Genomic DNA, 13213 nt, shown 5'->3' with positions numbered 1-13213 from the left:
TTGCAATATTTGATGCAGTTAAGTTACAATCGATTGATTCTATTCCCTCACATTTACAATGCTTTGAAAGACATTAATTATTTTCAACTGTAGAATATTAGAATATTAAATCAAAAGTTTTTGCTATAACAAACAATACTGCTTAGTGCTTGAATGGGAACCTCAGAAAATGTTTGTTGTTAGAAATGGTGGCGGTGGGCCAGTAGGGGGCAGTGTTCCCTTAGAATGAGGAAGAAAACCCAATGCTGCAATGCAGTGCTGTAGGACAGGGCTGGGCAATCTTGATCCTGTAGGGCCAGTGATGATTGAAATTTTTGTTCCATCCAAGCTTGATTGCATTGCTTATTTAATCATCTCTTTTTGAGCATGAATATTCAGGGGGATTTTACACATTAATAGTGTTTGTTGAGTTGAGATCCTGAGATGAAAGGTGCTATATAAAATGAATTATTATTATTATTATTATTATTATTATCATCATCGTACCTTGTTATTTCATAGTTCTTCCTAGTTAACTCATTTCCAAACTATTTTAGATTCCTCAGATATAGAGGCCTTCTGATTTGGATGTTTGATTACAGGCCATTTTACTTGTTTACAGCAGTTACTGATGACTGGCTGGCTATAAAATCGCTGGTATAGACAAGATGTCAGATTTGAAATGTACCATTCCCCTTCAACCTCTCAGCCTCTATCTGTTCCAACCCCAGAAAGTGGGGAAAGGGATTATCCCTTTAACAATTTCACAAAATGTTTCCAAACTTGAAGATATTTTATTTCACTTAACAGGTGAAATGTATTGTTATTGCTAAATTATTGCAGCTCTTAATACACTGTATACACTTGCGCACTGCAGTATAAACTGTTCAAACGGACACTGTATATTGTAAAATTATATTTGTAATAACAGTCAGCATGGAAGTCTCGGTTGAGAGACATTTTGACATAAACAGACTAGGATAACCCCAAAATAGCTCAGGTTTTGCCCAGATATAGCATGGCTATGTTCTAGTCGGCTGGAAAATTTCCACCTTCAAACCAAATGTAGCCAGGTTTCCGCCTGAACACCTAGAAGCGTTTCACTGACTTTCAGCACAAAAATGTTCATGCTGGGATAGCTCTTTCTCTGAGAAAATGACCCTATTAGAAACACAGCTGTGCATAGATGTGTTCAGGTGCAATAAAACCGAGGCACTGCCCATTATTATGTAAAATGTGTTGGCTGCTGTAAGTACTAGATAACGCAGAAGCTTCGATAGCAAACACACCGAATGAACTGCGCCTCCAGATCAGCAGAGAAGACTGAGGGAAGGACAAGCACTGACTGCCAAGCAAGAAGAGAAAGAAAAAGAAATGGACCAAATTGGATTTACAGCTTCGGCATTAACATCAAGCAGAGGGATACTGCATATTATTGAGATTGTGATCTGTGTTGTGGATCAAGCCCTGCTCCATATCCAGCAGCATCCTGGTCATACCTATTGGGTTTGGTGCATGTTCACCTGGGTCTTCTGCGGTTTAATGACACTGATCATTACCATTATTGAAATGTTCAAGATTGACTTGCTTTTAAAATTTTTGAATATAATGGACTGGGATGACTTTGCCACTGGCATGACTATGACAATGACCCTCATGGTCTTTTCCACTGCTGTTATCTATCCTGTGTTCTACATTTGTTCTCACTGCTACTTGGCTGTGGTAATTACAATCGTGACCTTGGCGTGTTTCATCGTTTACATTATAGATGCGGTGATGAGTAAATGTGCAACCAAGGGCAGCTATCTGTGCATTATGCCAGGCTTCATCAAGGTCCTGGAGGCCTTTGTGACCTGCATCATCTTCATCTCCCTCATTGGATACGTTGGAAAGCCAGCACTGTACTGGTGCATTGTGGTATACGTCCTCCCGTTTCCTGTGACTCTGCTATTTATGGTTATAAACATTCTTCACCCGCTGAAAAACTGCATACCGTGTAACTTGAATAAGTATGCCTTTTACATACTTTTAGTGATAGTGCTGCTATACATCAGTGCAGCCATCATCTGGCCCCTGTACAGTTTCAGAGACAACCCTCGTCCTGCTGACTGCCCTGGCAACTTCTGCATCTGGAGCATCATCTTCATAGTCACCTTCATGACATATGTCAACCTCATTCTTTACATTGTGGACTGTATTTGTACAAAGTTTGGGCTATGTGGATTTTAGATATATCTGAAGACCTTTGTGAATTCCAGCTCTATCATTGTTTATGTTCCATGATTTCATCCGTAGTGTAGTCTATGTAGACTATGTCAGTATGTAGGTCATTTAGGTAAACAGAATCGCCAACAAGGAGAAAAGAAAAAATAATTTAAAATAATATAGACCAAGGAGAGTTACATTTTTTTCTGGATTTCATGCCATCCTCTACCAGCAGCTGTCGTGGTGGGTGATTTGTAATTGTAAATTAATTTTTAAATGAAAATTAAATATTAAATTAAATTGTAAATTAATTTTTAAATGAAACAGTCACTGTATGCTGACTGTGTACTGGAAATGTTCTGATACCATAAATACGTAGCAATAAAGAAAATAAATTTGGTATTACAGGACAATATGTACTTTTTTGTTTGTCCAAGTGTATACATTATCATATCCTTGGTATATTTTGGTATAGCACTGTTGTAGCCTATTGATATATACACCTTTTGGCAGTTTGAATAAATTGATTGAAATGTGTTTCTTGCAGTTACCTTACAATTATGTAATATATCAGTTTGTATAACTTGCATTTTCAATCAACATATATAATTTATTTGGAGAGCATATGCTTTGTGCTACCTTTTTTACATAAATTTAAAAGGATGTGTATTTGCTCATAATATACAAACAAATATCAACACAGGCTAAAGTATACCAACAAATCCTTTGTTTATCAAGTTGATGAATTATACTTGGCTGAGGCAAATTTTTTGTTTCACATTTCATGGTTGCCAGATGCGATAAATAACTTTTTTAAAAGTTCAAATATTTTCTGGAAAGCATCCAAAAGTACCTCATAATAGATTATGTGAAGTATTTAAATAATGTATATGTAATTATGAGCTGTTTTGTATCATATTAAGCCATGGAACTGTAAGGTTATCGTTACCTAAAGAAGGTAACCACATTCATATTGAGTTAAATTAGGCTTTAGGCTTTGTTGTCTTTTAGCATCAAAATCGACACCAGAGAGCAACAACACATGCAAAACAGTCATCCCCCATCTTAATGTCATCTAGGCTGTGAAGAATCATATATGATATCTTAAGACAAATGATATCTTAAGACTCTCGTGAGACAAATTATCTGTATGTGGTTTTAGTACTTTGTTACTGCTGTAGCAGAATTATTGAGAATCCGCAATAAAATTGAGAAGGAAACAAGTCTAATTAGAAATCTATTCTCATAGGAGACTCCATTGGATCTACGGATGGGATGGAAAACATTGTTTTGAAGTGAGTACATATGTTTACAGGTGTAGTAATGCAGTTACATGGTGTCCAGGGACAAATAATGTTTGAAAATATAATTGTTTAATTGTATTTGCATGTTAATGATGAAAAAGCCTATTAAACATTGTAGTAATTTAATTTACAAATGCAATGCTATCTTCACTAAGATAATCATGAAATAGAACTCATCCAATACAAAATTATGCACAGAGCACATATCATCCAACACAACACAATAGAATGGGATTCATTGACACCGCAGTCATTCCAGATAACTACTTTCATGTCTGGCTCTGCCCACTAATTCATCTATCCTAGAAATTCAATGACATTTGAACACTGATCAGTAATTGCCTGCTGTACATCTGCTGTTGAACTACCACTCTGCAACCATTCAAGAAGCACCCTGTACAAAATGAACTCTCCCCAAATGAACCTGCATGCACACACATGTCTGAATGCTGGCATCAAGAAATGAAGCCTATCACAGCATGCAAACAGACCTTCAGCCACTTAAACAAAGTATGTGTGTGCATTTCATCGGGTGATTTATGCTCATTGAATATCATGCTGTAATATCTAAATGTCAGCCTCCTGTGCTCGCAGCAACAGTGTACACATGCCCCGAGCAAGGCCCCTGTCATTCTGAATTCCCATTCATCATCCCAACTATAAAAAGCATTCAAAAACAGTATAAAGGAATGCTGCCTTGGCTTCAAATAGCATCAATTTTTTTTATCAAAATGGAGGTGCTCATTGTGAGGTGGGGTTCATGTCCACGTGGAAGAAAATTTTTTTTCCTATAAAATATGTCTATAAAAAAGAACATTATCTGAGGGTATTTCAATCTACACGTGAACAACCAATATGACTCCAGGCCTGTGGAATTTATGAACATCTGTAACTGCATGAATTTTATTCAGCATATTACTGGTCCTACCCATACCCATGGTCACACCTTAGAACTAAAAACAACACACTGACTTATTATTGTTGTGTCCTCTTTTGAAAATATAGCCATATCTGGCCATTTGTTTGATTTTTAGGTTGTTCCAAACTCTACTGGAAAGCCTCCCCAGAAGAGTGGAGGCTGTTACAGCATCAAAGGGGGGTACAACTCCATGCGAATGCCCATAGTTTTGGAACGAGATGTTCAGCAAGTAAATATGGGAGTAATATTCAATTGTCCACATACTTTTGGAAATTTAGTGTATATATGCTTCCCCTTGGCAACATCATCAGGGACACGGCATAAGTATTCACAGTTCTGCTGACGACACCCTACTCTACATTGCTGTGACCCTCTAGATGACAGAAGCCCCACGGACGCCCTCCATATCAAACATTAACATGTGGACGGCTCCAACTTTCTCCAGCTCAACCAGGAAAAAACAGAAGCGCTAATCACTGGATTGGAGGGTCAGAGAAAGAGAGAGCTGTTGACTAAACTGCAATCACTGGCACTTATAATTGTTATAGTATGGATAAATAAATAAATATTGTTAGAGTATGGATGTTTCTTATTCAGGCCAACACTGAGAGATTAATGCATGCTTTTATCACTTGCAAGCTTGATTAATGTAATGTAACACCCTCCTCTCTGATCAACCCAAAAAAGCCATTGGTCAACTCCAACTAGGACCAGAAGGAGAGAACATATTGCGCCTGTTTTAATGTCCCTCCACTGATTGCCTGTCAGTTTAAGAATTGATTTTAGTATCTTTCTATTGGTTCATTAATTTTTTAATGGTTTTGCACCTGAGTACCTGTCTGAATATGCTTTCAAGATAGGCGCCCACGAGATCCCTCAGGTTCTCCAGTGGTTGTCTCCTGCCTGTCCCTCAGGCTCTGACTCAGACTCACAGACACAGTCATTATGGCCCTAGCCTTTGGAACAGCCAGCCAGAGGACGGCAGAGAGCACGGAGAAAACTCTAAATGCACTCTTTAGCTTGGCTTTTAGTCAGGTTGCTTTTACTTAATTATTTTATTTTAATTATTTTGTTTATTTATTTATGTTTTATTGTATTTATCTTGTTTTATAGTGTCTATCTTTGACAACAGACATGTAATGTGGTACATACACGTTTTACGTTCTGTATTTTATCTTTATTTTTGTTGAGCCCTTTGAATTCTATCTCAAGCATGAATTGCGCTATATAAATAAAGGTTGGTTGATGTATCGATTTTTACGTCACAGATAACATATGCAGAAAATGTTTGGTAGTATGTTAAACCAAGTGCCATTGAAAAAGTGTGTCTGAAAATGGGAAAAAGCTATAACGGCCTTTTATTAATTTGGTCAGGAGTCATAATTCCATCTGGTGACATCAATATAACAATATAAAATGACTGCAAAACCACTCTCCAAATAAGGTGTGTGTAAAAGGCCATTAAACCCCTTGAATGCTTTGAAGCGCTTGGGTGGAGAAGAGTATACTGGTTATAGCTGGTTGTGCTTGTAGTATCATAACATTCTGAAAGCCTATTCACAGCAATCATCCAAGCTGATAACTTTGTTCCTGTGGTTTGAGAACCTACTAAAGCATGTTGACCAGTCAGAGACCTCTCAAGTAGGCTTTATAAAAACACAAAGAGACAGTATCAATATCAACTAGCTGCACTGATGAATAGCCGTAAGTGTAATTTCAAATGCAAATCACTTGTGTAAATCCATGAAAGTACATTCAAAGTGCCTGAAAGATAACTTCTGAATGAAAGAAAATGGCAGTTGATGCAAATACTTTAGGTGGACAGGGCAGCTTGTTTCAGTGCCACTTTTCTTTTCAGTGATTACTTATGGAGTATTAGCCAATAAGCTTTGGACGCAGCTCTAATCTTCCTCGTCATCGTGCTCCTCTTCCTCCCCCTGCTCCAGTAGCCCCTTGAAGCAGAGGTAGTGGGAGTTGCAGTAGACTGGGGTCTTGTTTGGACAGGCCTGCACCTGTTCTGGCTTCAGGGAGGCAAAGGGATTTTGTCCACTGCCCCTGATGTGCATTTCCAGCTCTGCAAGGATCTGCAGGGAATAGTTCAGCTCCTCCTCACTGTGGATACGCACAGATAAATATACACACATTTTAACAAATAATGTTCCAATATGATATCTTTTCACACATACACATGATATCTTTGGTCCATGTACTTAGTTTATGCTCGGTATAGTTATCCTCATGCATTCCCAGGGTTTCATTTTTAACTATGTTTGGTCTTCTTTCAAGGAACCTTGAATAAATTCTATGATAGCTGAATAATAATAGAACTGCCCTGGTGTCCTTGGTAAAATGTAAGAGCTGAATGAAAACAGAGGCGGGATGTGAATGTACTCACGTCAACATGGTGAAGAGCGTGGGGATGCTGTAGTCTCGTAGCAGCAGCAGGGTAGGGAGCCAGCCTTCTTCCAGGCCCTGGCTAGCATCAAACCCTGCGAAACAGGGCCACTGACACAGTAAATTCCACAGACCGCAACAGTAGGCCATTCAATATTTTATGCTGAAAAACCTCACTGTTCACACATGCATTTTTTCAGTCCATTAAAGCGACCCAGTCACTATTAATTCTAGAATATAGCAAATGGCAATGTTCAAGGTAAGCCTGGCCCTAGGCCCAATTTAGCCACCACCATTGTGTGAGTCAAGAGAGCACAAGCAGCAGCTGGGCAAGGCTTCGTGAGGTGAGACTGCATGTCAAAACTTCATATATCACTGTATTGCAGTTTGCTACCAACCACTACTATCATTATTTTTGCGTCCAGAGCATTGCCCTGACACCAAGCTGTTACACTTTCACGATGGAATATGTGAAAGGAAGAATGTGCTTACTAAATCTCTCTGAACTTTAATGTTCAATTAATCTGTAGATGAGGGAAGTTAAGATGTATACAGTGGCCTTGAGTGCCTGGTAGGAAAGTTTTGTGGAATACAGTTTTCTCTTTTGAATTCCTCACCAGGGACAATCAAAAAGACTCTAATAAGAGCATGTACAGAGGCTGGCAATGAGATCTCTGGCTGTTTAAACAAGGAGGCTCAAAAGCCAAGTGATGTAAACACACATTTCCCTCACCATGTTTCTGTTTAGCCTGGCCATGGTTTCTGAATCCTGCTGTTCATGTTTGTGAGGGAGGGGCCAAAGTGTGCGCATCACAACATGAGCTGGGTGTAAGCAAATAGCACAACCTTCACCACCACAAACCATTCCTCTCAGCCACAATGAAAATTACAATAAAAGATTAGCAGAAAACATGGTCATGGTGGTTATTTATTTTGGAGCTATAATGAAGGCTATGTAATATTGTAATATTTTACAAAGAATGGTATTTCTTGTGTTCAGTAGTCTATTAGCTCTCCTCATTTAGCAAGTGCCCTCTGGTGGGCACTGTAAATGATTGCAAGGAGACAACAGAGAAAACGTTATACCTGTGTGTTTTTACGAAGGAACAAACCGGTCTTTTAAGCAAAATTTGTATATTGAGGGAAATAATGCCCAGGAATTAAAACACAGTTACTGTAAAACTACTGCTCCCCAGCACTGCTCCAGGTCCAAGCTTCACCAGTTGGTAACAAGAACATGGACTGCACAGACCAGCTCTAACCGACTCCAGCTGATAACATGCATCACCTCGTTAGTCAATAAAAGTCTGGCATGTTCAGACACTGCTGCTACAGCAAAGTAACTTTTGACAGTACCTGTTTATGTTTGTGGTGGAGAACAGAGGGTTTCAGAAAAAAAATCTATTAGTTAAATAGACAGTTATGAAATACACTATATTCAGTGCACATCATAATGAAATCAGTTTACAGTCTTGCTAATACTGTAGCGGCCTTGTGAGGTAAAGGCACAAACAGATTGGAGAGTCATTATGATTAATTTAGGCTGAAGACTAAAGCAATGTAATTCATGAAAGACAGTACTAGTACTAAAGACAGTAACTGTACCTGGATGGAATCCCACTACCAGGTCAGGCTTGGCTGCCTCCTGTTTCTCTATGACATCTTCCCAGAACTGGTGATAGAGTCCCTTGTAGGCACTGATGTAAACTCTCCCACGAGGGCCAAAGGCCCTCAAAGGAGGTCTCATAATGGGCCCCTCCACTACCTCAGGTCCCACCATCACCACCTCCAGACCCTGGTGACCAGGGAACATGCGGTTCAGTTCATCCATGTCCGTGAGCCGGGCCCCCATGGTCTCGCTGTGGGAGGCCCCAGCCAGGTGGATGGTGAGGGGCCGGGCGTAAGGGTCCAGGCCGAAGAGGCGCAGTCCCAGGCCCAAAGTAAGCGGGCGGGAGAGGAACTCGCTCGTCACCCGCCAAACTGACTCCCGAAGGTCGCCCTCCTCTGGGCTGGGCCTGCCAGCGTTGGTCCACAGATCTCTCATGCCACGCCCAGACAAGATGGCATCCAGACGGGGGCTCAGGTCTCCCTGCATGGACAGCCAGTCTTCCCAGCCCTTCACACTGCCTGCAGGCTGTGACCACTGCTCTGTGGAGAAAGGGAGATCTCCTGTTGGAAACCAGGGAAAGACAGACATTAATATTTGCATGTTGGTAGTACAGCAGTATTGGTTATATCATACATATTATATTGCACTGTGGATTTATGTAGGTCTAAGCTAACCATTTCCTTTCCAAGTTAAACCTATCACTCAAAAACATGATTTATAGTATGTCAAACTGCCTAGTTTCTCTTAGACAAAGAGTTCCACAACCCACCAAAGGATGCTGAAGCATTGTTAAAATGTTAATTATACATTGTCCATCCATCCATTATCTATACCCGCTTATCCTGGGCAAGGTCGCGGGGTTTTGGAGCCTATCCCAGTGTGCATTGGGCGAGAAGCAGGAATACACCCTGGACAGGCCGCCAATCCATCGCAGGGCACACAAACCAACAATACATTGTGAGCCAAGAAAACAGAAACATTTCAAATGATCTAACTGTTGATATATTTGTACAGGACAAGAAACTAATATACTTGGACGTGGAGTAGAGGGAACAATAGGAGAAAGATTTCAGCAAAATTTATGTTTCGGCAGTACTTCTTATCCAGGAATTCCCAGCCTGATGCAGACTTTTTAAAACAGACATAAATCCCAAATACAGCAGAAATATACGACTCTGAACAGAAGCTGTAGCACAAATGGGAATACGATCAGAGAAAGGAGGGAAACTCAAGCATGAATGATCACCAAAGGACCACTGATTTTTTTGACTTGTCCAGGTATCTCTGCCAGGAACCAAACTTGAACTTCAGCAAACTAAGAAAAAGGGGCCAAGGATAAGACACTGTCGAAGTACCTGAGTGAAGACAAAATCTCTGATCCATCGAAATGTGCCATCTTAGGGCCGGTACATTTCAAACGAAGCGCTCGCAAGAAACAAAAAAAAACAAACAAAACTGCTGGAAGTGACCCGGAAGGGTTCTCTTCCTTCAGCACGGCTGACGCAGCTTAAAACAGAGAGAGTTTGCATTCCGTCTCCCATTCAGTCTCGTTATTCCCTATAAAACAAAGTTTTACACTTGTTATGCTCAGTGCAGCCCCTGCTGAGTCACTGGCCATCACTCTCACCCGTGAACACCAGCCACTCCACCAGCCGGTTGATGGCCACCAAGCGCAACGTCTTGCAGAACTTTTTGTGCTGTGGCCAGTCCTCCTTCTGGCACTCCTTACTGCAGTAATATACATTCAGACACCTGGATGAGAGAGAGCAGAAACACTGTTGGATGAATACTGTTCCAAGAATTTGTATTAATGCTGTTATTTTATGATATGTCAAGTTAAATGATGTCATGACAAGTAACAGCTGGATTAATGAATATGGAGGGAACATACAATATTCTTAGGATATAATATGTTTCTGTTATTTATCTCCTATGGACTGTCTGCCCTTTAACAGGTGGAAAAAACAAGTATTTGGGTAATCTTTGAAGCTCATTACATCATTGTGTGCAAATCTGCGCATGACCAGAGTGTCAGGTGGTTATACCATGGCAGCAGGGGAATGCTGACTTTAAAATGTGTCCTTCCCTCGGCAAAACAAATATCTGAGCCATGCCACCATGGTGCATGATCTCACCAGGAACACACGCCGGGCACTGAGGCCTGGGAACATTCCAACTAGGAGACCACAGCACTACTTTATCATCCCCAGAAATGACAGAGCCCTGCTCTGCAAGGGCATCGGAAACCAGCCCACCACATTACAACACAACAGAAACTGCCCATTTAAACCAGCAGGGAAGTGGTATCACTAAACATATTTTAAGGATAAAACAGTAATGGTCAGTTTTTCACATTAGTAATCAGGTCCTGCCCAGACAGTTCTAAATCCTGTCTGCTGCAGGAGAGTAACGGAGAAAGTCAGAACTAAGTTATTTCTCAATGTTCTTATCATAGTTTATAATAAGAGTGATGGAGATAAGGCATCTGAAATTTAAATATCACACAAAATAGTGAACTGAGAACCAGAAGCATGTCTTCGAAACTCTGATTAGACTCAAGATCAAACAAATCTACCTTTCACTGACAAGTGCTCATGCAGTCACCAGTCAAAACATCTCTTTGGCTCAAATTTCAGGTGATCAAGACTAAGAGGATGGAGAGAAAAGGCCAGAGATCCTGTTCTGCCCCTAAACAACCTCTTCCCCATCACACCTTGCATAATGTGATCTGCTTATTACCTCTTGCCCTCTCCCTCTCTAACTCCACCCCTCGCTTACTTAACGCAGCGCTTGAGAGCTTGGCCCTCAGAGAGGTGGCTGGGCAGCTTCTTGCAGGCAGCGCAGAACTTGAACGTGTCCTCCATCTTCTGGAACATCTCCTTGTGAGAACGGAAGGCAGGGCACTTTGCCTTCCCATCCTGTGTAACCCTGATGAAAGAGTGAGGTTGACATGATTTTATTGTAAGAACTGTCAGTTTTGTGAAAGAACAGACATCTCTCCAAACTGACTATACATAATAAAGCAAGCGATTTTGTTATTATTTTTGACTTAAGAATATTCTGAAGGTTGATGTTAAATTATGGCGTGGGTCACAGGAAATGTAATCAGTAGCTACTCCTTCTGCCTGCCATGTAAGGGAAAGTGTGGGACAGAGATAGTGCCGCAGCACTGTTACTATTTTTACCCCTAAAATGACCATAGCGATTGCAGTGTTGTTGCAAAGCAGAGATTTAAATCCGTTTTGATTCAAGTGTCACAATCAATTAGGCTAAACTATTTGTTAAGCAAAAATTAATGTGTTATGAGTACTTTTTAATTATTATACTTTTTATACTACATATTTTCATGTCATATCACTAACAATAGCCTACTCCCCTTTTTAAATGAACGTATAGAACATTCAAGGCCACTGTGTGACTTATTTTTGAATTTGCTGTATTCAGAAAACAGTGAGGATTCAACTGGTCCCGGTTTTTGACGCAGAATAATTTGTAGTTGCCACGTGTTTTCCCGACAACACACAGTCGGAAAACTAATAGTGCGTTCAAAAGGGGGGAAACAAAACAAAACAAAAATATCAAGCAAAGGTGTGCGTGTCACTGTTTTACATGACATTATTGAGCCTGTTATAAGTTAAGTTAAAACACCCCTACCTTTCCTGATCGGTCATTGAGAGTTCCGAGTCAAAGGCTGTGGTCGATTTCTGGTGGAGCTAGCTCAGACGGGCAGTGATTGACAGCAACCTTGTCGGGTTTTACAACCCCTCTTGGAGCGACGCATTTTAGCACTATTTATACACATACAACACCCTTCTCGATTTCCATACCGCAATCCTCGAAACTTCTAGCTGGAGAAAGAAAATATTATTTTACACATTCGCGCAGCTGTAACTCTATGCTACAACGAAACAGAATGTTTCATCAGGCACGTCGCATTATTGTACAAGGAACTAATTTACTAATTTATTTATATACTTAAACGTGTATCTACTCTCTATTTTAGCTACTGATTTCCTAAACAGTTTAACGAGCATTTTCTTCGCAATTTTCCAAGTGATTTAACTGTTGTTTAGTACGCTCTGCACGTTGACAACTAATTGAAAAGAAGCATGTGTTTATCCAACCCAGAAAGGGTTAAGGAGAATTAATGGACACGTATGCTGTTTGTTTCCATCCACACATTTTACGACAGAAAGTAGGCTGTCATATAATGGACATTTTAGACGTAGAAAAATTAATATTTCCCTGCTGAAAATTCGAGTTTAAACCAGCCTAAACTGGACATTTCTAGCTGGCTGACCAGCTGAGCATCCTTTAGTCAGCTAGTCGACCAGCTTGGCAAAACAGCTTAGCCTAGGCTACTCTACCATCTTAACCAGCTACGACCAGCTAGATGTGTCGAAAACGCATGTTAAACCAGCTTAGAATCCCAGCTGATATTTGCTGGATTTTTCAGCAGGGTTGTGAGACATTCACAAAGGAGCACTAAGATTCAGTTTGTAAAATGTAGCCTATAGATGCCCTATATGAATTTGTAACCTATGGTTGGGCTACATGAACTTTCATGGCTGTGAAAATGCAAGATACGTTACATGATTCTTTTGTGTGTCTATACAGTACATTTATCTAATTGATATTAAGGACTGCTTTCTAAAATGCTCCCTGTGACTTTGATTTCAAGAACACAGGTACAGCCTTTTTTCTAACACTGGATGTCGGGAAGACTTTGCTAAAAGCTCTTGAATTTCAGAGGGTAAAGTAGTGTTTATTTAATCAGTTATACACTACATAACATAAGGGAGC

At 40.2% G+C, this 13213-nt stretch overlaps 2 protein-coding genes across 2 annotated transcripts; one reads left to right on the top strand and one right to left on the bottom strand.

The window, feature by feature from the left end:
* The first annotated feature begins 1153 nt into the window (after window positions 1-1153).
* On the top strand, window positions 1154-2780 carry LOC118220604 (myeloid-associated differentiation marker-like protein 2). The gene has a single exon (XM_035404561.1). It carries the CDS (start codon window positions 1354-1356, stop codon window positions 2206-2208), a length of 855 nt encoding a protein of 284 aa, XP_035260452.1. The 5' UTR covers window positions 1154-1353; the 3' UTR covers window positions 2209-2780.
* Window positions 2781-5741: 2961 nt separating this feature from the next.
* Window positions 5742-12542, bottom strand: mss51 (MSS51 mitochondrial translational activator). Its single transcript, XM_035403274.1, has 6 exons — window positions 12065-12542; window positions 11189-11338; window positions 10038-10162; window positions 8407-8970; window positions 6803-6896; window positions 5742-6519 (listed from the first exon to the last, which is right to left on the bottom strand). Exons 1-6 carry the CDS (start codon window positions 12079-12081, stop codon window positions 6309-6311), a joined length of 1161 nt encoding a protein of 386 aa, XP_035259165.1. The 5' UTR covers window positions 12082-12542; the 3' UTR covers window positions 5742-6308.
* Between the last annotated feature and the right edge of the window lie 671 nt (window positions 12543-13213).

This window comes from Anguilla anguilla, chromosome 2 (genome assembly GCF_013347855.1).
Source record: "Anguilla anguilla isolate fAngAng1 chromosome 2, fAngAng1.pri, whole genome shotgun sequence".
NCBI lineage: Eukaryota > Metazoa > Chordata > Actinopteri > Anguilliformes > Anguillidae > Anguilla > Anguilla anguilla.
The sequence above is the reverse complement of the archived record's forward strand: the minus strand, read 5'-3'. Positions and strand labels throughout refer to the sequence as shown.